The sequence below is a fragment of the Gopherus flavomarginatus genome, chromosome 5 (assembly GCF_025201925.1).
Source record: "Gopherus flavomarginatus isolate rGopFla2 chromosome 5, rGopFla2.mat.asm, whole genome shotgun sequence".
In the NCBI taxonomy this organism is placed as follows: Eukaryota; Metazoa; Chordata; order Testudines; family Testudinidae; genus Gopherus; species Gopherus flavomarginatus.
In genome coordinates this window covers 15275445-15303423 of record NC_066621.1, presented here as the reverse complement: position 1 = coordinate 15303423, position 27979 = coordinate 15275445, and the positions used below count along the sequence as shown (strand labels likewise).

The following is a 27979-nucleotide window of genomic DNA, read 5'->3' as shown; positions in this document are numbered from 1 at the left end:
GATTAATGCCCAGGCACCAGTCAGTAGACACAGCAACCAGCTGTTCAGAGAAGACTTAACCAATTAGCAAGTCCCTCTCCCCTATTGCCCCCATCCCTGTATGCCATGGCAGCCTGGACATCAAACAAGAACCCTATGAACCAAAAGTAAAGGGTGTCCAAGCCCAGCTGGAATTCACTCTTGCATAAAACATCACACTTATCAGAGGCGCTTCATTGAAACAGTGGTCCCACTGCATCCCGCAGGGAAGGAGACAGCCTGACGGCTGGCGAGATAGCACAGGATAGTTATTAATTCAAACACAAAGCCCTCAAGAGCTTCCGCCAATCACATTCAAATGGCAGGGGTGGCTGAGCTCTCCCTGGTTTATCAGTTATGGAGCAGACGGGCCTCACAGTGAGGAGCTCGCTGTCCGTTTCGGCTGGTGGGTGGGTGACAAAAGGGGGAGGGGGAGAGAGAAAATTGATGGTTATCTCACCAGCTGTTTTTGCTGTTACATATTTCAGGTTGATTTTTATTATTATTTATATGACCAGGTTTATTACACATGCCCCAGCAGGTGGCTCTGTCAGTGTTTCCATTTGTCTTGTTAACAAGGTTGAATTCCTCCATCTCACTTATGACATAATACTTTGCGCTTTTCAGTCAAGGAGGGTAAGAGACATCACCTCCATTTTGCAGAAGGGGAAACTGAGGCACAACACAGTGACCTGACTTGCCCAGAGCTGGGCACAGAAATCACTGATTCCCAATGCAACTCCCTGTCCAGTAGTCCACACACAGTCTCTGAATATAGAAGTATTCATGAGACTTACAGTAAATCTAATAGAGAGGGCCCCTCCCCACCATGAAACAAAGAGGTGACGGAATGCAAGAGGGGGAAACCACCGGAAATCAAGTCAGGTGGCATTTCTTTATGTAAAGGGTAGCTGGGAAAGGGAGCAAAGCAGGAAGCATCAGGTGCTGTCCCAAGAAGGCAAACACCACTGCTACCCCAGTAACCTATCACTAAACCTGCAAATCTCATGAAGCACCATGGGACAGATTTTTACAGGTGTTTGGGTGCCTAAAGATACAGAGAGGTGCCTAGGGGGGTTTTCAGAAGTGCCTATGTGCCTAACTCGCATTGATTTCAATAGGCCTCTATCTGCATCTGTAAAAATCTTTACCTTTAAAAATCTGCCCCCTACCTTTGCCCAAAGAGCGTCCCTTTGAGATTTACTGTTTCTTACTCAAAAATGTCCAGAGTCTGATCAAGATTAGAAGTCAAAAAATACCCACAATTTATTTCCACTGAGCAAATGGCTTAATTTTGATCTCACCTAGTTTTTTACACCAGGGTAATTTAAGTGGTAAAATCTACTCCTGCTTTATGGTGCTGTAACATCAGAATCCAGCCCATTGGGTCTGAATGCTGACAAGAAACTTAACACTCACCCCCTGCTGCTAGGCAAAACAGACCTAACAATTACTGTGTGTTTAGTGACTATGGGAATGGCAAGTTTCAAATTCTAGAAAGAGATGAGATGATTTACCCAGTGCCCAAAAGTGAGTCAGAAGCAGAGCTGAGAACAGAATCGTGGGTCCCCTGATCACGGTCAACGGTCCTGCCTACCTACTTCTCAGGCCAGGGGAAAGTGGGGGGAATGAATAAGGTAATGTTCGTACAATATAAAGACGTTAAGTTGCCATCACAAAGCTGACACTGTCAGTGTCAAGGCCAAGAATAAAACTCAGGGGTTCCCAGCTCCTAGTCCTGTGGCTAGTCCCCTGCTCCACACTGCCTCTGCATTAGCCTGTCGTTAGTCCTTTTTGCATGCTAACCTAACCGTGTTACCCATTTGCTATTTCCTAAGTCATGCTGCCCATTCCCAAACGGCGCTGGCAGAAAGAGAGAGAGAGAATGGGAATCCAGAAATTAACATTGTATGAAAAGCCCAACATCTGGACTAGAGAGGGGCCTGAGATGCAAAGTTCTAACCCAGAGCTGAACTCTCCAAAGTCCAGAGGAGTTTGGTTGTGGGGTTTTGGTACAGGCCCCCTCTCTAGTCGGCGTTGTCTCCCTTTTAAAAACTGTTTGACAAAAGCTTGCTCCACCCCCCCTCCTGGAGAAGCTGAGCTCAGCAGGATTTCTCTCATGCTGCTCCCTTGCAGGGCGGTGCCTGGCACACAGTGCCATAAGGAACTATGGGCCAATCTTTGAAGATCAACCAGTCAACACCCTCTTTCCTGAAGGCTCAACAGAAGAGAAGATAACTTTGGCTTGTCGAGCAAGAGCCAGCCCTCCTGCAACTTACAGGTGAGGTTACCTGCTCCCATTTGTCTGTCCTGTACCCCTAAATGCCAGGCTACTGCAGCGATGGGTGTTCATATATGCCTTAGGGAGACAGATTATAGAAACACCTACACAATTGCAGTGGGTTTGAACTACAGCAGATGAGGAGCCTCCCATATCTAGACCAGTACTAGCTGCCTCATTGTGCTGTGGGGTGTAGTTATGAAGAGTCCTGTAGGACTGATTTTAGTACATGGAGTCTTGCACTGCTAAGTCACTGGTTTGAATCCAGCCCGGGCTGGTAATGACTCCAAGTTGTTACCACCTGATGGCTGTTTGTAGCCACTATATAGAATGAACTGGTGGCATTTTCTAATGGATCAGATGGTTGCTCGTATCACAGAAGTCCCCCCCACTGGCATTCTCAGCAGAGAGGGATAGAGTCAAGCTCTCTCAGTTGTGAAGGGTGACTGAGCCACTGCCCTGATCCTATCACCCTTCTAGGTCAGGATGGGAGCATGGTAGCAGGGCAGCTTGCCCTGCGGCCGTCCATTAAAAATTTCCCAGAGCTGCCCACCCAGCACTTTCCACCAGAATTACGTTCACACACCATCATTTATTTAAAAGAAAAGCATGAAGATGGACAGGTGCTGCCTCTCCTGCCCTGCTGCGTGTTGTCCCAGCACATCCATCCTAAATCACTGGGTGCCTTTTAGTCTCAGTGTAATTCTAACCCAGTCAGCCACTCATGACCCAGAAATACCCCATCCCACCAAAACTTACAGCTGAAATTCGCTTGGGATCAGAGGGACAAAGTGCAGACACTATGGGCCTTTCTGAAACTCTGGGGCTTCTATTTTTCTTTCCCTCCCACAGCAGTAGAGGCAGCTGAGAGATAATCCACTGTGTTCCTATTGGCACCACCCTAGCATAGTAAATATTGACTTCATCTAGGACTAGATATAACTGACCTTCCAATGTACATCGTGGTGTGTGCCTCACACCAGGGGCTGGTCAGTATGCATTGGTATCAGCTGGGTGTGAACATGCAGATTTGATCATTGGTTCCTCCTCTCTCCCCCCGCGTTCTGGGCAGATGGAAGATGAATGGCACAGAAATGAAGATGGAGCCGGATACTCGTTACAGGCTGGTTGGGGGCAACTTGGAGATAAGCACCCCAGTCAAAGCCAAGGACGCTGGGTCTTACCAGTGCCTGGCATCTAACCCCATGGGCACGGTTGTGAGCCGAGAAGCCTACGTCCGCTTTGGCTGTAAGTCACCTGTTCATCTCCCCAGTGCAAATGGAATGCAGCTGCAGTAGCACAGGGGGTAAATCAAATCTCCCACTGTTAATACAGGAAGATAAAGGAGACTTTCCATAGCCCCCCATTGTTAGTGGGTTGGATGCAAAAGTCTTCCATGCCACTGTCTTTCTACCCCCTTTTCCTTTTCAAGATACATTCATTCAGTGCCACGAGGGCAGCCAAGACAAGGGCCATTTATGCCTCTGTTGGGACTAGTAAAATATGCATGAACTTCCACCTTTGCCTTTTCAGTGCTAGAAGTCACATCTCAATTAAAACCTATAGAGCCTTCCTCTGATGGGAAAGGACCTGGCCAAGCTTGGTGGTGCAGTGAATTCAATGCACTACAAGGAAAGAGGTGTTGGGAATGGTCTTTGGACCTCCATCTGCAAAGCCAATGGAAATCCAGCTGTATTGTTGAACAGATGAATGCATGGGCCTGGAGGGGGCTTGGAAAGAGTTGCATCATTCTCCAGTGCTTCCTGCTGGCCAGCCTTTGGGGCAGTGCTGGCTGTGTTCTTGCAAAGACAGCTAATGATCCTGGCTCCCTGCAGGCGGCAATCGCTGTGTGAGCAACATGCCACACTGCCCTGCCGCAGTGCAGTACTCCCCCTTTAATTCCCTTGGAAATGACATGAGCAATGCTCACTCCAGAACCACACAACACGTCTCCCGCTGGGGCACGAGAAAACCTGATTCAAATGAAACGTATTCCCTCTGCAGCTGCAATGGCTGTTCACCTGCTGGTTTCACTGTGCATGTTTAGTTTTGCAGGAATTCTCCACAGAAGAGCGAGACCCCGTGAAGATTACAGAGGGCTGGGGGACAATGTTCACCTGCAGCCCCCCTCCACATTACCCAGGTAATGCACTAGAGCAAAGGGGATATCAAAAGTAACAGTGGTTTGAGGGCTCACAGGTGATGTGTGAGGCAGGACCAGATCATAGGTTTGGCGCTTTCTTGCTGAGCCTTTGGGAATTCTAGAGGAGCCAATTTTCAAGAATCAGAGGGGTAGCCGTGTTAGTCTAGATCTGTAAAAGCAGCAAAGAATCCTGTGGCACCTTATAGACTAACAGATGTCTTGGAGCATGAGCTTTCGTGGGTGAATGCATCTGATGAAGTGGGTATTCACCCACGAAAGCTCATGCTCCAAAACGTCTGTAAGTCTATAAGGTGCCACACGATTCTTTGCTGCAATTTTCAAGAGTTACTTTTGATGTTAAGTCCTGCAAATCAAAGGAGTCACGTGATGGGGCTAGTGACCTGGAGAAGATAAACACCACCCATAGAGCAACTTAGGGTCCAGCTTTGTGTCAGCTTGGGAAGTAACTTCTTGGTGCAGCCTGCTCTGGAGGTGGTTCAGGTGAGCGAGCATTTCTCACACTTCACCCTCAACTCTTTCCCATGCAGGCCTGTCCTATCGATGGCTCCTGAATGAGTTTCCCAACTTCATCCCAGCAGATGGAAGGCACTTTGTCTCCCAGATGACAGGAAACCTTTACATTGCCAAGACAGAGGCATCAGACCTGGGCAACTACTCCTGCTTTGCCACAAGCCACATCAATTTCATCAGGAAGAGTGTCTTCAGCAAGTTTGCCAGACTCACCCTTATTGCGGAAGGTCAGTACTCTAGGGTTACTGAGTGGGAACGTGGTGCCCCCCAGAAGCTGATTCTTAGAGACAGAGGGAACAGGTCTCCAAGATAAAGTAGGAAAGAGGGGGACTGGATGGCTCAAGCCTTTCCTCTCTTGGTCCCTGGCTCAAATCCTGGCCCAGTCAGTGGTTACTGATGGTTATTGCAATCTGCCATTCAGTGGCCTCTTAGAAAAGCATTTAGTGGGTCTCAAGTTGGTTGCTGGCACACAAAAGCACCACCACAGTGGCACTACCTTGCAGTCCCAACAGAGAGGCCAAGGAGCCAACAGTCATGGCACCTGAGAACCTCTCATATATTGAAGTTATAGGAGCGGAAGACTCTTCTCTGCAGCCCACAACACCTGTTGACTCTGGCTGCCTCCACCTCCAACACCACCAAGACTCTCCCAGGCAGCAATGGGGGTTGGTCTTTGGGCCTTCTCATGGGTTATGCACAACTGCAGCTGCTCAAAGGACTGCAAGAGCTACTCCCCCGCTACCTCTCTGGTACCACTCACTGCCAGAGGGGACGCGAACGTGAAACCCTGACTCCACACATGCTCACAGGATTGGCTAGCTGCACATGGGGGAATTAGCTGCACCACACCAGAGGGTTTTATACCAAGCACATTGACAGCATCACAAACCTCCCACAATGTAGCAGGAGGACAGACAAATTAAAAGGCATAAAATGACAGGAAATAGAGGTTTGAGAACAAGATGGAGATTCGAGGAGGAGGAGATACAGGGAGGCTGTGCCAGGTGGCAAGAGCTGCAGAGGGGGAGGCTCTCTGCCCAGCCATGGTGAGGCTATGTGCACTTACAGAGCAGGAGCCAGGGCTAAACAAGGTGAAGGAGCAGGATAGGAAGTAAAGAGCAACAAGTGCCCTGTTGCTGATTGAACAAGTCCAGAGGGAAGTGTTAAAAATCAAGGACAGTTTTAAGCTGGACCCAGAAATGAATGGGGAGCCAATGTAGGGTATGCTGCCGAATCCTGTAGGTGGTTTCACAGTGACAACAACTGTCATTCCCACAGGCACTGGCACCTGTGGTCATCACAGAAACAAGGTCTTTGGCTCAAGATTCAATGGGGACAATTTTATGGCTTGAGCCAAAGCCTATTGAAGTCAATGTGCTTTGGATCAGGCCTTTAGTTTGCTTAAATGGCTGGAGATTGAGGAAGGGAAAGTGGAAGGAGAGAGACTTTGGAATTGGAACATTTCCCCTGGAAAACGCTTTCCATCTGCAGGGATTTGGGCGATAGCAGGAAAGTTCCAGGATGTCATTTCTTTTCAGAGCAGATTTAAAGCTCCCACTTGAAATAAAAAGCAAAATTACCAAACTACCTAAAGATACAAAACAAACTGCACGAGCCCCACAGTGAAAAGTGTGAGGCACTGAGCTCACCAGCTGCAGTGTTTCATCATTAAGAATTTAGGAATCTCGCATAGGGTGAGAAGAGCTCATCTGTTTCCCTGAGCAGGATGCATCCGCAGGGATTGGGCTACACTTTAGAAGCAATCAGAGATGGAAGATGGTGCAGAACGCAGCAGCTTGCTGACTTAGCGGGGTGACTTGCTGAGTGCATATGACACCAGTGCTCCAGAATCCGCACTGGCTGCCCATTGGTCTCTGAGTGGAGTTTAAGATGTTGGTTATGACCTATAACACCTTAAATGGCTGAGACCAACCTACTTGAGGGACCACCTCTCTCCCTATGCCTCATTACCACAGCTCAGTCAGCAGGGTGCCGGAGCTGGTTCCCACTTGTTATAAAAGAGAGGGGGCAGCTGGCAAGGTGTTCTCTGTGAAGGCTTTGGGACTATGGAACTTGACAACATCCCTCCTCCCACCACCAAGGAGGAGCTGAATTTGGTGACCTTGTGGGCAGGCGCAAAGGACATCTATTTGCAAGGGGTTTTGCAGCGGGCTGAGGGTATGCATCCCATAATGAGGAGTGGATGAAAGGGGCTCCCTGCAGCTGTCTGGCTGACTGAGTTCCTTTTGCAATGATTATTTTAATGCTTCTGGGATTTCACTGAATTGTGTGATTAACCAACTTGTCAGGGCACCTAGCCCCTGGGATAGCTATCTTTTTATCATTTTAAATCTAAATAAATACAATTATCCCTGTTTCACAGGTGGGAAATTGAGGCACAGGGAAGTTAAGTGACTCACCCAGCATCATGCAGCGAATCTGTGGCGAAGCCCAGAATAGAACGCAGGGCTCTGCTTTAACTACTAGACAATGCTCGAGCAGGCTCTGGATGATAGCTGGAAGGTAGTGCAGCAGCTGATGTCTTTGAGATTTAAATATGTGCTTTTAGGAGGTGAATCCTTGCAAGGATCTTTGCCTTTTAATCTTTATAAGTACAGTTCTAAAAGGCCTGCAACCTCCTTACCAATGTTTTTCTTTCAGCAGATGCCAGACAGTATGCACCCAGCATTAAAGCCAAGTTTCCTGCCGACACCTATGCCCTGGCTGGGCAACTATTGACTCTCGAGTGTTTCGCCTTTGGAAAGTGAGTATTCTTGGGTCCATTTTGTTCCACCCTTTGGTGGCAGCAGCAGCACTGGAAGAGAGTCACAGACCCTCAGGCCTTCATAATGATGGGTAGAAAAAAAACAGCCTCGCTGCTTTAATTCCCAATGCAGAGTAGGGCAAGGGGCCAAGCCACCATTTCAAAAGGTGGAGACTCTTTGTCCTGGCTGCCACGGTGAAGATGCAGGGGGGGTGGGGGTGTGTAGCTGTGGAAGGCAATTGCACTGTGCTGTATTTTGTTACACTGGATTGGAGTATATGTTGCACTGTGCATTAGGCCGTGCAGTTTTGCTTCACTGCGTTTGCTTTGACGTAGCCCCGTCCCTCGGATAAAGTGGCGAAAGGTGAACAGCTCACAGTCTTCCAAATGGATCTCCAATGAGCCCCTCCTGCAGATCCAAAACGTTGACTTTGAAGATGAAGGCACTTACGAGTGTGAGGCTGAAAATGCTAAGGGAAGAGACACCTACCAGGGCCGCATTATTATTCAGGGTAAGGCCCTTAAACAGGTCCCTTCCCAAAGCACAAGGAGCCCCAGGCCATGAGCTGAGCCCTGGGGAGGGGACTGGTCACATCTGAACCAGCCTTAATCAAATCCACAGCAGAACCCTACTAAACACATGCCCAGGTTTCTGCTTTTTCTTCTTTCCAACACAGTAGGGATGAATGAAAACTGACAAGAGAGTTATCCCTTGAGCAATTAACATAGAGGTGAGATAACAGAGCCAGAAGCGTTCCCAAAGCACAGGGGTATTTGTATCCAGGGTCACAGATTGGATCCGCTACACAGGTCTGACAGAGCTATAATCATGACCCAAATCCTTCAATCCAGATCCAGCCTTCCCCACAGCTCAGTGCTGATCGGATTTAGGGCTCCATTTCATTTCTAGGGAGAGAAGTCACCAGGTTCCTCATATCTGGTCTTTCCCATAATGTGGTAGGTCTAGTTTGGAGGCAGGGTTGTGGGTTGGGGGACCCACAGGCTACAGCTATGCTACGAGTTAGGGCTGTGATTCCTCTGCTCATGCACACACACTCACGCCAGCTCGACACAGGAGTGTAGCCGTGGTAGCCCGGTTCATGGCAGCCAAGGCATGGCTGAGCCATGACAAGTACATACCCAGCAGTTCTGGGCAGGTTTGTACTCTGCACAGCCTCCACTCCTGCCACCCGTGCTACCGTGGCTATCCTGCTATTTATACTGGCATTAGCTCGACGAGAGTTTGCATAAGTGCATGGACGTATGTAGGGGAATCACAGCCCTCCTCATACTGTAGATGCAGCCAGTGAGAAGAATCGGCCTGGCATCTGCACACAGGAGGCAAAGGCTATTGCTATGAGGTAACGTGCTGTGATAAATCGCTCCGTTGTGGGCCTGGCATGAGCAGCCTCCCATCTGACCTTCCCGGATCCTACATCGCTCTTGCTCCTTTGCAGCTCAGCCGGAGTGGCTGAAGGTGATCACAGACACAGAAGCAGACATTGGATCTGACCTACGCTGGAGCTGTGCAGCAGCTGGCAAGCCACGGCCTACGATCAGATGGCTCCGGAATGGGCAGCCGTTAACCTCTCAGGTACCACAGCCCTTGCTTGGAACAGTGAAGGCTGCACTTCTACCCGCTCACATGTCCCTGACCTGCAATAGACCCCACCATTCCAGTCCTAGCACCCCGTGTAGTTCAGCCAGTTCACCTCAGTCCTCACCTGTAACATCCCCTCCTCTTTCGCTTCCACCACCCTGCCCAGCAGTCTGCCAACTGCACTGATATGGGTGGTAGTTTTACCTCCCTCCCCACTGCCGAAAGGGAAGTTGCTGAGACTGCCAAGCTCATTTCATATGTTTATTCCCATCGTGCCACTCTCCAGTCACTCTCCACTGTTACCAGAAGCCCCGGGACCTTACACCCAGTCCTTGGGCCAGGAAAGCCTCCCCAGAGAGTGGTGCTTACCTCAGACCAGTCACTGATCAGTCAGTACATACCTACACACTTCACTGCACTGGCACTCAGCTACCACAGTGGTGAGAGCCCTGTAAATGCTTGGCTAGGAAGGCATTTGATAGACAGAAAAACAATACAAACTTTGGAACAAGCTGGCATAGGAGCGGAAATGGAACTCCGCTCTGAATGCCTGGGTCTTGAGTCTCATTTTCTTTATTCCCATCTAATCCGCTGATCTTCCTGTTTGAACAGAACCGCATCGAAGTGAGCAGCGGAGAGCTGAGACTTTCCAAGCTAGCCCTGGAAGACTCTGGCATGTATCAGTGTGTAGCTGAGAACAAACACGGCACAGTGTATGCAAGTGCTGAATTAACAGTGCAAGGTAACTCATCATTTTCCCAGGGGTCCCAGGTTTCCAAGGACTATCTAGACACTGCAGTGTTGTAGATATAGTCCTAATATATTTACTGTATATGTACGCAACCTTTTTCATCTCAGTCCTTTACAAGCATAGGAGAACCACTTACCCACCACAAAAATGCAGCACCTCTGGGATAGGGCACATCAACAACTACATCAATTACATTTTTGTGTAAATGTAGTACTCCTAAAAGATAGACAGTTCTGGAGAATTAACTCCTCTATTTAGCCTCAGAACAGGTACTGCACAGACTGCAGCACCTCAAGTTTCCCCCGATTACACAGTTTTCCCTTGACCTAGGAACTGGGGCTGAGAAAATAGGTCAGTATCCATAACCCAGTCAGTCTGTTGTGGCTGGCAGCAAAGGGGAACTGGGCAGATCCAAAACTCATTTCACCGAGACCAAACAGTTATCACATGATAATGTCTTTGCGTTGGTACTAGCCTGAGCTGACTTCAAACCATCAGCTTAGAAGCGAAATGCTCTAAGCAGCAGCCGTTTAACAGCAAGCAAAGCAGAATTTCATATCCAGTTGAAAGGGGAAATTTTAGGGGACATTATGTATTTACACCAATTGGAATTTCCTCAAGACATGGAAGTGAACATCCCCATCCTCTTTGAAATTGGCTGGTTTTGTGTCTCAGCAAAGACCTTGCAAGACCCATCGCCAAGCATGATACATCAGAATCAGGTAGCACCTCTCCAGGTTGATGATGGAACAGCCAACACAATCCAGCAGTCATTGAGCAGTGAAGGAATTGCTCATCCATCATGCTATTGTTATATTTCTATCATCATGCAGTTTGGTGACAAACCAGAATCCAGTTACACTGTAGCTTTACCATGCTCATAGTTCAGTATTTGAGAAGATCCCTTAATCCTCTTTTCGTCTTAGCCTTAGCGCCAGATTTTCGGCTAAACCCCGTGAAGCGGTTGATACCAGCAGCCCGAGGTGGGGAGGTCATCATCCCGTGCCAGCCAAGAGCAGCACCAAAGTCCATCGTGCTCTGGACCAAAGGAACTGAACTCCTGATCAACAGCAGCAGGTACTAGCACCAAGTCTGCTTCTAGCTAGGAACAACAACAGCTAAAAACATGTCTTTCTTGCAGAAGACCACCCAGCTGTTAATTGGTGGCCCTCTAGTTAGCACCCTTGACTATCACGCAAGACCTGGGTCCATTTGTTAGGCCCTGGGAATATGATAACCTTTTGTATTGTTCTACAGCAAGCCCTCTGGCAGATCTAAGAGCTACATGCATTAGGGCCTTCCTCAGCCACATGGAGGGCCTTGGGGGCTGGGAGGAACAAACTGCAGGAAAGAAATGGAGGATGAACAAAATCCTCTGCAAAAGTGCCCCTTCTTGTCATGGGGCGCGCTCACCGTTCGCAGCGCCTCTTGCTGGCCATTCTGGGAATTAGCTCTGCCAGTCTTGCGTTCTCCCTCCAGTGGCGTCTTCACTCGTCCCATCTCGCCGTACAGCCCCTCTCACTCCAGGCACTGCAGTCTCCTCTTTGTGGCTTGGTCCTCCAGGCAGGTCACTAAGGTCTTCCCCTTCTAGGGAATTCAGTCTTTCCGGACCCACTGTCTGGCTGGTGTCTCCAACACCCTTTTCCACTCCCCAGTGGCTGGTAAGGTACCCAGGCCCACTCTCTACACTGGGTTCCAGCCCAGGGACCCTATGACAAGCAGCCACAGTCCCACTCCTTGCTGCTGCTTTTCTGGTCTTCTTCCTACATCACTCTCTCCTTGCCAGTCTCCAACTCCCTCCCCTTAGGGAGTGATGGCAGCCTACTTCACTGAAGTGTTTTCTAGCAGCAGCCCCCATTTGCAGCCCACTGCCTGGCTTTATACAGCCCCCTGTTCCTGCACAAGTGAGCTTGTTCCCAATCAGTGGCCTCCTCATAGCCTAAGGCTCCCCTGCTTGCAGCCTAAGTAGCTGATTGGGTCCACCTGGCCTAACTCAGCTCTTGCAGGGCTCGTGTGGGGAACACACCCCATCAAGCTCCACCAAGGCCCGCATAGGTTGGCAATCCCCAGAGGCTGAGATAAGTGGTGTATGTTTGCTTCCCCATGAACCAAACTAGGGTAAAAAAACAAAGACAGTTCAAGGTGAAATGGAAGCACAAATCCTGAGCCCTCCAGCTCATCAACATGGAAGAGCAAAATGGAGGACCAATTACCTGTACTTCGTTTTAGAGAATGCTCACATTCTTGCATTTCAAAGCTTCCACGGATGGTACGTTACATACGATTGAACATCAAAGATCCCCTCTTTAACAATGCTACTGATGTTTGCTGCACTCCATTTACTGCTGCTTTTAAAAAGTCTTGCCTAGTTTTTGCAGTCTGGTCTTTCTGACCTGTATCCTTAGAGAAGTCAGCAGCATCTGGCAATTCCATCTAGAGGTTGGTGCACACCGGGAACGTGACTGCTGTCCACAGGGGCGGCTCCAAGCGTGTGCCTGGGGCGGCAAGCTGAGAGGGGCAGCCTGCTGGTCACTGTGAGGGCGGCAGTCAGGCTGCCTTCGGCGGCATGCCTGTGGGAGGTCCGCGGTCCTGCGATTTCGGCAGCAGGTACGCCAAAGGCACAGGACCAGCGGACCTCCCACAGGCATGCTGCCGAATCAGTGTTACCAGCGGACCTCCCCCACAGGCGTGCAGCCGAAAGCCGTCTGACTGCCGTGCTTGGGGCAGCAAAATACATAGAGCCGCCCCTGGCTGTCCATGCCATTTTAATCTCACTTCTTGCTGAGGCTCTTTTCCTTCTCCAGGGTGACTATTACCCCAGATGGCACCTTGATCCTCCGGAATATCAGCAAATCTGATGAGGGGAAGTATACCTGCTTTGCTGAGAATTTCATGGGAAAAGCCAACAGCACAGGAATCCTCTCAGTTCGAGGTAGAGCTATTTGGCTTGTACTCGGGCTGATGCAGCAAGGAGGGTGCTAAGAGTTCCCTAACATGAAGGGGGACACATTTCCTTCTCCTTCGATTCCCAGAAAACAATCCAGTTCTCAGAGGGAATCGCACCCATAACTCATTTCATTCATCAGGACAATCCTTCAATCCACCACCCCGCTTCCACAAAGGTTACCATGAGCAATTACCCCTGAGAAAATATTTCTATTTTGCATCTAATTTAATCCTTTTCTACCCCTTGGAAAACTATTGATGGTTTCTAGTTAGAGAGAGACAAAAACAGGGGTGGCTTTGGCTTTGCAAATCCATGCTGATCAGATTTTGGTTTTGCACAGTCAAACCCAAAATCAGCCTGTGTGTTGTTAGCCAGACAATGACTGGTGCATGGAGGTTACATCTGCAACTAACAGCCGTCACCTCCTCTGCAGATGCCACTAAAATCACCCTGGCACCATCTAGTGCGGACATCAACTTAGGCGAAAACATTACCCTGCAGTGCCATGCCTCCCATGACCCAACTATGGACCTAACCTTCACCTGGTCCCTGGAGGACTTCCCCATTGACTTTGACAGGTCTGAAGGGCACTACATGAGAGCTAGCAGGGTGAGTATCAAGGGGCTCTGTGCTGATGCCCTCTCCAAAAACCTGGGACAAAGGGGGAAACAAAACATCCTGAGTTCCATTTGCTATTGTGCCTTTGGCTCTTCTAGGATGTGTCCAGTTTGCCAATCCTCCTGACCTTGCTAGGAGAGCCCTGGGTTTTAACGCCTGCATCTCTTTCTCCATCTCATGTGTTGTATGGTCCCCAAGCTTGCTCTGACATTTTGCCCATTGCCGTCTCTCTCCCCTGCATAGAAAGAGGCTATTGGGGACCTCGCCATCCTGAATACTCAGCTGAGGCACTCCGGGCGGTACACATGCACAGCCCAGACCGTTGTGGACAGCGTATCTGAGTCAGCCATGCTGGTTGTAAGAGGTAATTTTTTTAGCCGTTCCTTCCCACATCCTGCATGCAGTGCATAATGAGTCCAAACAAATTGGATTCCCTGCCAGGGACCAACACGCTCTCACACCCAAAAACCTCCCACCAACAGCTATTTAAATTCCTCATGGTGTGCAACACACATTTAAACTGTGAGAAGGGAATTAGAATCTGGAGGACGTTCCACGCATGCCAGATCCCAAATGTTTTAAAGGATGACAAATTTTGAGGCTACCCATTTTACCCTTCAGGGTACAGTGGCCTGACTATGACCTACCATGTGGACGTTGCTTGAAGAGCAACAAGCCCAGCTGAGTCCCGCTCTGGGACTGTTGATGTGACTGTCCTTCTCTCACTGTGGTAGGACCTCCGGGGCCCCCTGGGGGCGTGGTGGTGGTGGACATCAGCGACACTACCATCCAGCTGAGCTGGAGCCGTGGCTTCGATAACCACAGTCCTATTGCCAAATACACCATCCAGGCCCGCACCCTACTCTCCAACAAATGGAAGCAAGTGCGCACCAGTAAGTGTTTTCATGGCAGCAGCCCTGCCTTTGCCCACACAGATTGCTTTGGGATGGAATTATTATTATTATTATTATTTGCTTTCTGACTGCCACTTGCTCTATTTGTTGTATTCTCATGTTATTGGGTTATAGATCCTGCAAATATTGAGGGCAACACGGAGACAGCCCAGGTGGTGAATCTCATCCCCTGGATGGACTACGAATTCCGGGTCCTAGCCAGCAACATCCTTGGAGCTGGGGATCCTAGTGGGCCCTCCACCAAAATCCGCACCAAAGAAGCTGGTAGGTGCATATAGGCTCAGAGTTAGGAGACATCAGGGATCATCTATCCCTACCCCTCTGCAATGGAACAGGATGGTTTTCATGCTCAGGCATTGCCACAAGTTCATCATCTCACTGAGTATTCCTAGAGATGGTGATGACACAAAATATGCGTCCTTCCTTACCCCTTTACATGCCAAAGATAAAGGCACAACAGTGCTGGATGACTGCTTCACGAGTGTTATTTACCATATGTTAACCACTGACAATGAGCTCAGTCTTGTGCAATATGCAAAATGAAGACAGCCCCAGCCCTGAGTATTTGATGCTCTGAGAACTTTATAGGATCCTAGTGGTAAGAAATGGAAAAGAGCTATTAGATCTAGTCCAATGATTCTCAGCCAGGGGTACTCAGAGGTCTTCCGCGGGTACAGCAACTCACCTAGATAGTTGCCTAGTTTTACAACAGGCTACATGAAAAGCACTAGCCAAGTCCGTACAAACTAAAATGTCATACAGACCCTGACTTGTTTATAATACATCAGTGTTTCTCAATCAGAGGTGTGTGTCAGAATTTATTTTATAATTATATGGTAAAAAGGACTGTCAGCAATGTTTCAGTACTAGTGTGCTGTGTCACTTTTGTATTTTTATGTCTGATTTTGTAAGCAAGTAGTTTTTAAGTGAGCTGAAACTTGGGGTATGCAAGACAAATCAGCCTCCTATAAGAACCACTGTCCAACCCATTGTGAGGACAAGGGGAAGTCCCCTGTGGACAACTAACTGTCTATTAAGTCAATACTATTCTTGGTCTTAGCCAAAAACTCAGGAGTTTGAAGTGCAAGACGGGCACAAGGAATGCTCTGAATGTGTGTGGTGAACTGGCAGCTTACATCTAACACCATTTCACCCACACTAGGCTTCTTTAGGGCTTGGTTTTCACGGGCTCTGAAAACGCACATCTCCAGCTGAATTTAGTAGGGACTGTCGGAGCTCAGCACCTCTGAAAATCACACCTAAAGTATCTTCAGTATTAATGGTTAGAACCAGATGGGCCAGCGCAGGTTTGAGAGTTGATGGAAGTTGGTTGCTCCCAGGTTTTGAAGCATGGGTGCTTTTCTTTCCAGTGTTGTTTTGTTTTTAAACTCTCACATTCCTTCTCTTTTTGGGGGAACACAACAGCCCCTACTGTGGCGCCATCTGGGCTCAGTGGAGGAGGAGGGGCCCCCGGTGAGCTCATCATCAACTGGACGGTAAGTTGGCAGTAGGCACAGGCCAACAAAGAGTGCAGAAAAAGGGAAAAGGAGACAGGCTTGGCTCTGAAAAGGGAGCACAGAGGAGCTACAAAGGGAGAGAAGGGGGGTGAAAAGGAGACAAAAAGCTAAGACGGAAGGAAAAGGGGGTACATAGACTACCACTTCGATATGATCCTGATTCCACTGCAGACTGTAGAGGGAGCAGATACGGGCCCCTCTATACAAATATTATTATGCTTTTATATGAAGGATGTGGGCTATTTTCTTGTGAATATCACAAGCCTCCAGGAGCAGAGGCTGTAAGAACACACGAAATATCACAAGACTTGTGGTAACACTGCAAGAGTTAGCAACACCACAGTGGCATTGATGCTGTACTACAGAGCCATTTCAGTGGGATTTGCACACACAGGCCCAAGGGGCAGAATTCTGTCTGCTGTATAGATCAAATCCATTGCATGCACTATGGGTATAAAACAAGCGCCAGGCCAACGTGTCCTTTCGTTCTTGTCCCATATCGTAGCCAATGCTGCGGGAGTACCAGAACGGGGATGGCTTTGGATACATCCTGTCGTTCCGCAAGCAAGGCACCCAGGCGTGGAAGACTGCACAGGTGCCCCACCCAGAATCCCTGCACTACGTTTACCGCAACGACAGCATCAGGCCCTACACCCCATTTGAAGTGAAAATCAAAGCATACAACAGGAAGGGGGAGGGACCGGAGAGCCTGACTGCCATTGTGTACTCTGCAGAGGAAGGTAAGGAGGGACTGTGGTGACTTAGTCTGATGTGTCTGCTACTGCTTCATCTGAGAGAAGCTATTTCACCCTAATAGGTCTCACTGCTAGAAATTGTTTCCTGTTATTAGAAGGTCGGTTGATAGTGGTTTGAGGATCAGGCTAGAAGTGCTCACATAGTGCCTTGTAATACAAACACATGTTCTCACAAGTGCACCTACAAACATACACCCACTGCAGAAGAAGAGACATTCAGCTCCCAAGAGCTCCTGTCACACACCACCCCAAGCCAGGCTGCCCTCCTGGTTACATAAAACCCACATTCACAGCTTCAGTTCATGATGCCTCCAGTGAGCAGTGCCTGCTGTAGCCACCCCATAGCCATAGAGCTGGCCTCTGACCATGAAACCTCTCCTTCTGGGGCAGTGGCCCTGTCACCTGCTGTCATGAAAGACTTCTATTGCTGGGTTTTTTTCCGTCCTTTGCCAGAACCAAAAGTGGCTCCCTCCAGGGTTACAGCCAAGGTCATTTTGTCCTCGGAAATGGATGTGTCATGGGAGCCGGTTGAACAGGGAGACACAAATGGAGTCCTTCTGGGCTACGAGGTAAGAAAATGGAAGGGCTAGAACAAGGACTGAGACTCAGGCTGGAGCACACAAATGAGGCAAATTAGTTATCTTCCTAGGCTACAGGAAGTGAAAGCATATAACTGGGGCCTCCATTTTCAAGGGCAGGGGGGATTCCAGCATCCACTCTGCTGTAGGCAATGCTGATTCTATGCAGCCAGTAGCAGTGCCACTAGAGAAACTGTCATGATGGAGTTTCCCATTCCTGCCACTTGCCATTCCACAGCCAGTGGGTTTGATTCTGGTCACAGGCCAAGCAAGATGCACAGGGCCAAATAGTGAGGGCAGCTATGACTCCAGTAGGAGCTGGCGCGAATAAATATCTGAGTAAGAGCCCCAGGGTTTGGCTAATAATCCCCTGTATGAAAATGACAGTCAACTTACAACCTGAGTTTCCGAGGGCTTCTCTGGAAAATGCATCAATCATGGTACAATTTTTAAAAAATACAGGAAATTGGAGGGGAGTCAGGATGGCCCACAGTCTGCATCATGTGGAAACCAACAGCATGGCATTGCCCTACAGAGAGTCATTCACCTTAGTACTCTAACCCCACTTACTCCCACCCAGAGACCAGCTCATCTGCGCCCTGATACGCCTGAGATCCTCTGGCCCAGAGAAAGAGACTCCTGAGGCAACTGCTCCAGCACCCAGGTCTCCTGCATTGGGTGGAGTGGGTCTGGTAGCCACATGTGCAAACGTCTGAATGGCTTAGGTGCTAAGACCTCCGTGTACTCGTCTGTTTAGATCCGATACTGGAAGGATGGCGATAAAGAGGCAGCAGCAGACAGAGTGAGGACAGCAGGTCTTGTCACCTCAGCTCACGTGACAGGCCTGAACCCCAACACAAAGTACCACGTGACAGTCAGAGCTTACAACCGGGCTGGAACGGGGCCAGCCAGTCCCTCTACCAACATCACAACAACAAAGCCACGTGAGTGAGCACCAAGCACAATGGCTATATTCTGTCCCTGTTGGATCAGTGGCAAAAGACCAGGGTTGATTCTAAGTTTTGATAGTTTAGAATCTGCTCAGACAAAAATGTGTCAATCTGAGCTTTCCACTGGTATAAAGCATTTGTTTTTGGCTCAAAGATTTTGAGATGTTGGTCCCCAAATCATATCGTTTAAATAACCATTGCTATTGATTTTCTCTCTACTTGAATTCTAGCATGAATTTAGCAGCTATTATCTGGAGAGCTACTGCTGAAGCTAGGCACCAGTGCTTTATACCTTAGGACAGCCCGGGAATCCCTAACCTCTAGAATTAATTATTACTCACCTACTCTGCCAGCTTTTGAGACATCAGCTACTAATAAATACTTTGCCAAACAGCTAATGATAATCAGACTAAGGTAAATGTAAGGTGCAAAAGCTCACAACACACAAGGTCTAGAAACAGTTTGACAAATGAGCAAGAATGCTTTCAGGCTGAGAACTGTTCCCAGCTCTGTGCTGGGAGTCAATCACAAAGAAACATTTCAAATCCAGCAAAGGGAAAACATGATTTGTTGCCAGTTATATCGGGTTGTTTTTTATTCAGATGACTCTAGCTAAAATGCTCTCCTGCTATTCCTAGCCATGTTGGTGCTACCTACCCTCCAGGTTGGCCAGTGGGTCTCAGAAGGTGACCTGATAGCCCTTGGTCATCGGTAGAGCATCCTCCTTTTGCTTTCTTCTGTTTCTCATCCTCACTGAACTCTCAATCATCTTTTATCTCCTAGCCCCAAAGAGGCCACCTGGTAACATCTCCTGGTCATTTTCCGGCTCCAGTGTCAGGGTCAAGTGGGACCCTGTTGTTGCAAAGGCGAACGAGTCCACTGTTACTGGGTACAAGGTACAGGCAGCACATAGCAAGTTCTCCTCTTTCATGCTGTGCTGAAGAAAACAAGGAAAGACCCCATGACACTAAACTCAAACATATCTTCCAACAGATGCTCTACCGGCAGGACTCGCACTCCACTCCCACACTGTACCTGGCCAGCAAGAACCAGATTGAGATCCCAGTTCCTGAAGACTCCACTCACGCTCTGGTGCAGATTAGGGCAACGGGGCCAGGAGGAGATGGAGTCCCAGCAGAGGTTCACATCCTCAGAAATGGCGGTGTGTCTGCTCTGCTCTTCTCTTTCTCCCTTCCCTGCCTTATTCCCTTGCACATATCCCACAAGTGGATACTCATTTACCTTCGTCATGCACCAAATGGCCATTATGCCATAACATTTTACTGACCCTTGGAAACAATGGTGAATCCGAGGTGGTATGTTAATTTAAAAGAGCTAAGCCTGTATCATTCCTTTCTCTGCCCTATTTTGTACCAGGCCTCAGTCTGTGTCTTTGTCCCAACTCTAGCCCATAGAACAGAATGAACACTGATTCCAGATCCCACTTCTTCCAAGGAGCACATGGGGTGGGAAAGCGGGGGCAGCTCTATCCCTGGTCTGTAACCTGACCTATTTTTACACATGCGCGTTAGTTAATGGCACTTTCTGCAAGTACCGTTTTCCAGCGCTCAGCTGTGGCTGCTGGGTTATTCTCTCCCGCCTCTCCGTTTGCATTCGTCACATACAGGCAGACCACTATCATGCCCTCCCTCTAGTCTACTCTGAAGCTGGTGTTATTCATTGTGGGCCAAACTCCTTGAAGTCTGTACTTGATTTATATTCATTTACAGTGGAATCCTGACTCCTCTGATATCAATGGCAAAGCTCCCATGGATTTCAAAGGGGCAAGGATTTCATCCTTAGCTCTGACAAGCTACAGGAGAGTTTCCCATCAAGCTCAATGTTTTGCTTGAGTCCTTCAGGATTTAGCCCATAGTAATTATTATTCTATTCTCTTTGTAAACAAAATTATTCCTTGAAAATGCATCAAAAATAGATAAAGCAGCAGCATCCAGCATTCCAAGAAGCAACATTTCACCAAATCCTCGCTGGATCCTTGGGGAAAAAAAGAAAACAGGTGGTACCAGTACAAGGGAATCATTCATCATGGTTGTTTCTTATTTCTCTCTCTTTCAGGCACAAGTATGATGGTGGAAAATTCGTCAGCCAATCCAGCACCGCATACTGTCATTATTATGATTAACTCTCTAGTAATGTTGGCTCTGATTGGCTACTTGGAGCTCTGATGCTGGCCAATCCAATTGAGGATCACTGGACAATTCCTCCTAAGCCTGCGTGGAACTATTCGACATTTGGCCATTGCAACTACAAGTTTGTGCCACAACAGCGCTACAAAAAAGGGGGTTGTCAAAATCAACGTAAAGGGGGAAAAAACAAAAGAAACACCCATTTTTTTTTAGAAAATAGAACATTTCATACAAGACCTGGGTCTTTAACCAATCCAAGATTTTTTTAAAAGAAAAAAAAACAAAACACAAAGAGGAAGAATTCTGTGTGAATTCTGAGAGCCAGCTGTCTTATGTACTTTTTCCAGTAGGTTTATTGCCTTATGAAGCCATGTACGAAAATAACCAGACTGCTAAACTAGACTTTTTTTTTTTAAATATGTACATTAGCTTTTGAGGGGAAGGATTTCAATGTTATCAGCATGCTCCATATCATCCCCACAGCCACCTCTGAACTGACAGCTCTGGTGTTCAAAGATAAGGGCGAATATTATTGGAGGAGCTTTTCCCAGATCCTGAGCCAAATCAGCTATTTTGCAGCAACCATCTCAAGGAGAAAAAGCATCAAGAGAAAGGAATCTCTGTGCCCTGCCCTATCCTGAAGGAGAGGGAAGAGCTTAGTATTTAGGTAGTAAAAAAGAAAGATAATAGATCATAGGTGAAGTGGAAATTGTTTTAATTGCCTCTTACTGGCAATGCTGGGGCTGACTTGCAATCCTGTACAACAGGTCACCCTGGCTGTTATGTTAAGAGGTGCAACCTTCAGTATTACCCACATCCTGGGATTGTTTTGTTGTTGCTGTTTTCCCTTTGGGTGTTTGTTTGTTTTAACACACACTTTTCTCGAATCTCAAATTTGGGGAGATAGATCCAGCCTATTAAAGCGATTTCAGAGGAATTCATCTTCAGCTCACAGAGTAGAATCTTAAAGGGGGCATGATTCCCATCTAGCCGAATATTAGCCATGCCCCACAGTTATGAGATCAAGGTCTAACCAGTGAGTGAGCCTGGCTTTTCACATGCAGGATGCACACAGCCAGCTAATGGAGGGATGCTCATGTGATGGGATGCTCAGCTGTTTCAGCAACCAGTCTGGCTGAGAAAAGTTGGTTGCTTTGCAAAATTTGTAATGCCAGAAGTTTGACGGTGAAAAGATTGCATGTTCAGAGTAATCCATAACCTGATTCGCTGCGCTCTCTGGTGTTTCCCAGGCTGTCTTCGGGGATACTTGCCCATATATTCTTTCTTCATAACTGACGGTATTGCTTACCTGACCAACCTTATTCTATAATTACCTAACCAGGAGATTACATTTGCCACACCATGCAATGGGAAGAAGGAGAACTGAAATACAGTTTCTATGCTAGGAACCCAGTTCCTTGTCCTCTTCAGTTTTGCTGAGAATGAACCAATGAGGCTAGTTGAGGAATCTTGTTATGATCTTTGTCATGCACGCATGCCTTCCTGCAATAACTGTACGGAACTGATCCATGATGGGCCTGCAGATTTCAGTGCTGGGATCTCTCTGGAGGGAGTAACAGCACCATATCAGCATTAGAAGCAATTCCTTCCTCTTACCTGCTAAATTCTTCACAAAACTTACTAGACAAAATTCTGTTAAAACTTTACAAGAACGTAAGGGGTTTCGGAATAGCTACTACCAATGGTATAAGGGTATTCGAATTCCAACTACATGCTGTAAAGGGACTCTGGCATCCCAGCTGCCAGCATCATTGAGCCTACTGCTTCTCAGAAGGCTACGAATCTTCATAAAATGCCTCTTAGAGGCACTAGCACTGCAAGGATCCCATGAGATTAGAAAGTCATTATCTATGGTGAGCAAATACTACACTTGACTTATAAGATGGTAGGGTATACCACGTACTGTCCTCTCAATGCATAAGGGTTTATACAGGTCAATACCCCAAGTATTAAGATCAGAAGACACACCTGGTTTAAGGGCAGATGTTCAAAGGCACAATGGGAATTAGGAGCCCAACAGACTTTGGTGCCTTTGAACATCTCCCCCTTAAAATCTAAAGCCTGACCCTGCCACTATTGGTGTATCCAGATCTGCCACCGAAGTTAAGGGGAGTTTTTAGTGTGGATTTGAAGTGAAGTAAATTTGCACAAATATATGGGGCCAGAGCCTGAGCTTGTGTAAACTGGCATTGCTCCATAGACTCCAAAGGTCTTCTAATTTGGAGTAGCTGAGGCCCAATCCAGCCCATTGGATCTGTATCCACAGCTCTTGTTCAGACAAAGGAATTTTGTCCATGAGTAAGGACTGAAGGGTCGGGCTCATGTCTTTAAAGGCAGCATATTTTGTACAGACTGGGGAAGTGAAATGAATATCCAGCATCTAGGGCCCAGTTCTGAGTATCCACACTTTCCTTGGACTCTCAGGATCAAACCACTGCTAAAGAATGTTTCACAGAATGATTGTAAAAACTTAGGGGCCTGGGGAAGGTTATAAGACTCCAGGTCATTTCCTTCTGGATTTGTAGCAAAAATGATTTATCTTGAAGATTGCTAGCTGGATTTCCTCCCCTCTCCCCCCATCCTAGCTGGTTCATAAACTATGCAGATGGTGTCCAGAGACTAGGGTCTACATTCTGTCTGGTCCTCACAGGATTGTGCAGTGAGGATGGAAGGGGGCTGGTAAGGAGAGGAGGGACCAAATAGCCCCTGCCCTTCTCTACACAGTCTGTGTAAGGTTTTGCCAGAATTGCAACCCTTGAGCTAGAGGGAACCCAAGCACTGCTACTGTTATCGTTCCTCCAGGGACCAGATGTGCTATTCTCTCAAAAGGGGGCAAGAAGGGATGGAAAGTAGTACAGCGGCAGGTCAACTGGGGAGTATGCCGCAGCCCTTAAATTGATCTACAAAGGGCAATTAGGGGGCTCCAGGAGATATTCTGTTTCCAGTGCTCCCCATGGGGTGATGTGGGCTGTGTCTAAATACCACAGTCACCCACAGTGTCATAGAGGGGTCAGGGATGGCCTGCACTAGCTAATCATTTTTAAAGCTATTGTGTGTCCTGGGTCTTACTGTGCATTAGGAGCTTAGGTGCGTAAATCCCTGCCCATGTAAAGGAGTTATTCCCAGCAGCATATACTAGGGAGATCCCAATATAATTGCATAGCATCTGTCCTACTCACCATTACAACATGCTTTCTGGCAAAAGGGGAAGTACACCAGTGGAATCTCTACATGAGAAGCCACGCACCGAGATAAAGAATGGTGTTAATATATTTGACAAATGAGAGAAAAATATGGAGAGGTGGAGGAGAGAGGAAAAACCCAGTGGCATGGAAAATTGCTGAACAGTTAGAATGAGAGACCAGACAAGAGATGGAGAACTTCTCCTCTCTTGGTTTTCCCTACAAATACATCACAGAGAAACCAAGTGAAGGGCAGTGAGTCATACCAGTAATATAGGAGAAATGACATACACAGAGTAGAGGGAGCTGATCTTGAGTCTTGCCATCACTAAAAAATGTGCATTTTTTTACCTTGGGGTGACTAACACTCCTGAGCTATTCCAAGGTAAAAACACAGTGGAGACAAGGCATTTAGAATTACCATGAGGTAAACATGAGAGGTCAGCCCCTGAAAGGGGTACAGGGCTACTCACCATACGGTAAAACTGAAGTGTTTTTACATTGGAATAGCTTATGCATGCCAGTTATCCCATGGTAATCAATGTACCTTTTCTAGCAGTGAAAACAAGGCCATAGTCTCACCGGGATCCGTGCTCATCACTGCCTCGGTTTAATTATGCAGCTTGAATTTCTGCACCATAATCTATTTAGCAATGAATTACCTTCTGGTTCCCCCTAGTGGATTGTTACAGTGTTTATGAATGACAGTTATTGTCTAAATATAAATTATTATATCTATATTTTTGTACATTTTATGTTTAAAAATCTGAACCTATTTTATTGATGTGTTTCTTTTGCTTTTGTTTTGCAAATTATTTTGTGTTGTTAATAATGCCTCACTTTTGTTATCTTGTATCACGGTTTTGCTGGGTCTTCATCCTTTGTCCCAGTGGAGCTGGGGTAAAGGGGAATTTAGGAATAAAACCTTGCTTGAAAGCTTAGAGATTTGGAGCTGGATCAGTCCTGATGCTCAATCAACCACCTGGTCAGGAGGAAATACCACAGAATTACTTACAGCCACGGTAACAACTGTGATACTTAGCTCAAACATGGCATTATGTAGCTTCAAATGTGAACTAACAATCCTTGCACCAGTGCTGCTGGAGTAGATAAATATTAATCCTACTTTACAGATGGAGACTGGGGCAGAGGGGTTAAATAACCAGCCAAGAGAGTCCACGGTGAGTTGAGATTAGAATTCAGGAGTTCTAGGCTCCCATGTCTCAAGAGGCTGATGCTGAGAGTTCTCAGCACCTTGCAGGACTGGCCTGTGAGCTATTTCCATTGCATTTAAACTGGCTGTTGCACCTCCGGGGAAGAGGAAAGTGGCCTAAAATCCAAGGGCACCAAGAGGGCTGAGATGTCTGCATCCCCCTGGCTACTTTAGAGTAGCTAAACTAAAGCATGTGACAGTAGGTATCTGTATAGGATGTGAATGTGTTTTATTGACTACATTTTAGGCTGAGAGGTGCTCTCACTGGTGAACAGCGTTAAGCTAGTTACTCCAAGGGAGTTAAACTGAGGTTCAGCATCTTTGTCCTGTTCTGATGGAGACTTATTTAAATGGCAATTGTATCTAGACATGGTCCCAAACAAGTGCTTGCAAACGCCCGTCTGTACCTGCAGCTGTGCCAATTTTAGTGAATTTTATGGCCTTAGGAAAATAAGGGACTTGATACTCCTGGTCAGAGACAAAGTATCCAAGTGTAACAGGATCTAGAGAATGAAAATGTATAGCTTGGAGATACCCATGGATTTTAAATAGTAGCAACTCCTAGCATTTTCCATGGGGGTTAATGCATTTTTCCATACATTTTTGTTAAACTGTATCACAGGCACATTTTATGCAACATGACAAATTATTTGAACTGGATTTCAAATGTTACAAACTGACCAGTTTTCGTGGGTGTGGCTCTAGATTCTAAATAGAGGGAATACATTCTAAAATACAGTGGGTAAAAATTATAAATGAACCTAAGTTCCCCTGATAATCAATTGTCCTCAATTTTAATTCATTAAGGTCCGCACAGTCCTTTAAAAATGTAAAGTGCTATATTAATTAAGTATTCTTCTTAAGCATGATTTTTTTAATAATTTTGTAATATCTTAAGTATATGTAAGACTGTACTGTACACACTAATAGAAACGTGTGATCCATTGGCCAGGTCAGAGGACTTGGAGCAAGGAACTCCCAAGGTCTAATCCTTGTTCCAACGTTGTGTCCATCTGTAGCGCTGAGCAAGTCACTTCACCTTTCTGTGCATCAGTTGTGGGATAATTAAAAAACTTACCTACAGCACAGGTGATTCATTAGTGTACATTTGCAAAGTATTTTGCAGATTGAAAACACAATACGTTGTGACTGCTACATCTTATCTATGGATTTTTAAATCAATGAGTATTTTCTCCCTTGCAGTTTCTTTCCATTGGTTTGGTGGTGGTGGTTGGGGGGGTTGTTCCCTATTGATATCAAAAAGGGAAGTGGCAGAGAGGGAGAGGAAGCGAATGGTTTAAAGAGCGGCGGAGCAGCAAGATGTCACTGAAATAGTGTGGATGAAAGTAGAAGCAGAGTGGGGGAAGAAAAATGGCCTTTTTGCATTCAGCTAGGAGAAGGGCCAATTTCAGGCTCAGAGAGTTAGCTAGCACATAGTAGAAGCCTACTGTGGATAAAGTCGTTCCAGTTTTAGTACAACCTGTTGCCATGTGTTAAAACTACAACTGCTTCATCTACACTAGGAGTTCACCACATATTAGTTATTGGCAGTTAGCTAACATCTAGTAATAAACCCACACCATTTTTTCCTAGTGAAGACAAGGCCAAAGCAGCACCGGTGGATATTCAAACAGGGTCTAATGATGTGAAACAACTGGCTTAGCCAGAGCCCTTAAAAGGGAGGAAAGGAACAAAGAGTGTGTGAAATTGGACAGGGCTGCCTCAGGCTGTCAAGGGTGGGGTTCAAGGAAGAGATGTTCAAAGCCAGGAGAGAAAAACAACTTGGCTTCAAAGTAGTTTAAATGAATGTGTTGACTTAATACCCAGGCATTAAGCTGCAAACCAATTTCCTGCCTCATTAGGAATTGCTTGCATTTAATTGGCATGGGTGTGTGATTTAGGGATTAATGCAGGGGACTAGGCATCAGGATTTCTGGGTTCTGTTACAGCAGTGGCACCAGCTCTATGAGAAAAGTCACTTTGCTGAGTCTGTTTTATTCATCTATAGTAATACCTACCTCACAGGGGAGTTGTGTGCTTCAGTAACAGGTGTGAAGTTCTCCGATATCGTCAAGTGACACAGGTTACACAGCAGTGACTTGCTGATATTTTAAATTAGGTAACAGGATATAATCTTCCAACTGATACTATACAATTTTCAACACCAAGCATTAGGCTTCCAATTATGTCCTCTGGCCAAAATTCTGCACACCAGTTCATGGGTGTAAACCTGGAGTACTTCAGTGGAACCAATTCACATTTACAGCAATGAAACAGAAGAACGAGTCCCTCTGTGGTTTTGTACTGGATGGGAGATGGTTTTGTACCTTGCCTAGGGAATCATTTGGATAGCACTCGAATCACACTCTGCTAATTATTTTAAGATCCCATCCGCACTTAACCTGCAAGGCTCCCTCACCTGTATTAACCCTCTGCTGTGAATATTTTAATCCAACTTCACTATACAGGAACAGGGGCAGTTTTTTTCTCCCTTTTGTTGTATACTATTTTTTTAAGAAAAACAAAAAGGTAACATTGTAAACATACTGCATTTACTGTAATTAAAGTTATTTATTGGCTACAGTAGCACACAGTTCACAAATAAAGATCTTCAGAGGCTTTAGACACCTGCTTCAGTCCAAAGGATTTATATGCAGCTTTAAACGTAGCTAAGGATTACAGAACGGCTTGTTTAGAGAGCTGAGACTGGGATCGGAAAGCTTGCAGTGCAAGCTGGATCTGTTGTGTGGCTAAGTTAAAGAGTATTTGAAAGCACTAACCTCACACAAAATGAAAGACTGACTGTCACTTGACAAACAACTTTGTGAAAGATAGTGTTGGTTTTTTTCACCAAAAAACAGTCCAGTAATGAGACTGTGCTGATGTTCTGGCCAAGCTCTCTCTCAGGTAATTGTCTACTGCTATCTACCCCAGGATGTACGGACACTTCCTTTAATTCTTCTCCAAGATTGGTGGCAGAGACTTGCACCTGCATTTTAGAGGTAGAAATTCAGCCTGAATATAAACACTGACTTCCATAGCAGTTACT

The 27979-nt window shown here is 46.8% G+C and overlaps 1 protein-coding gene across 2 annotated transcripts in view; it reads left to right on the top strand.

Annotated features, from left to right (window-relative positions):
- The window catches only part of CNTN2 (contactin 2), a 54896-nt gene extending 27456 nt beyond the window's left edge, over positions 1 to 27440 (top strand). Inside the window, exons 3-23 of one of the 2 annotated variants that reach the window (XM_050955588.1) lie at positions 2155 to 2299; positions 3372 to 3547; positions 4347 to 4442; positions 4991 to 5200; positions 7638 to 7737; positions 8074 to 8249; positions 9195 to 9331; positions 9950 to 10079; positions 11015 to 11165; positions 12893 to 13020; positions 13469 to 13644; positions 13897 to 14017; positions 14388 to 14546; positions 14682 to 14831; positions 15993 to 16063; positions 16590 to 16824; positions 17293 to 17408; positions 18175 to 18361; positions 19151 to 19263; positions 19361 to 19529; positions 20444 to 27440. In XM_050955588.1, the coding sequence (XP_050811545.1) occupies positions 2155 to 2299; positions 3372 to 3547; positions 4347 to 4442; positions 4991 to 5200; positions 7638 to 7737; positions 8074 to 8249; positions 9195 to 9331; positions 9950 to 10079; positions 11015 to 11165; positions 12893 to 13020; positions 13469 to 13644; positions 13897 to 14017; positions 14388 to 14546; positions 14682 to 14831; positions 15993 to 16063; positions 16590 to 16824; positions 17293 to 17408; positions 18175 to 18361; positions 19151 to 19263; positions 19361 to 19529; positions 20444 to 20553 (3056 nt within the window). In that variant the 3' untranslated portion in view covers positions 20554 to 27440. Of the gene's footprint in view, positions 1 to 2154; positions 2300 to 3371; positions 3548 to 4346; positions 4443 to 4990; positions 5201 to 7634; positions 7738 to 8073; positions 8250 to 9194; positions 9332 to 9949; positions 10080 to 11014; positions 11166 to 12892; positions 13021 to 13468; positions 13645 to 13896; positions 14018 to 14387; positions 14547 to 14681; positions 14832 to 15992; positions 16064 to 16589; positions 16825 to 17292; positions 17409 to 18174; positions 18362 to 19150; positions 19264 to 19360; positions 19530 to 20443 lie in introns of both variants that reach the window. The other variant, XM_050955587.1, reaches the window with a different exon arrangement.
- The last annotated feature ends 539 nt before the right edge of the window (positions 27441 to 27979 follow it).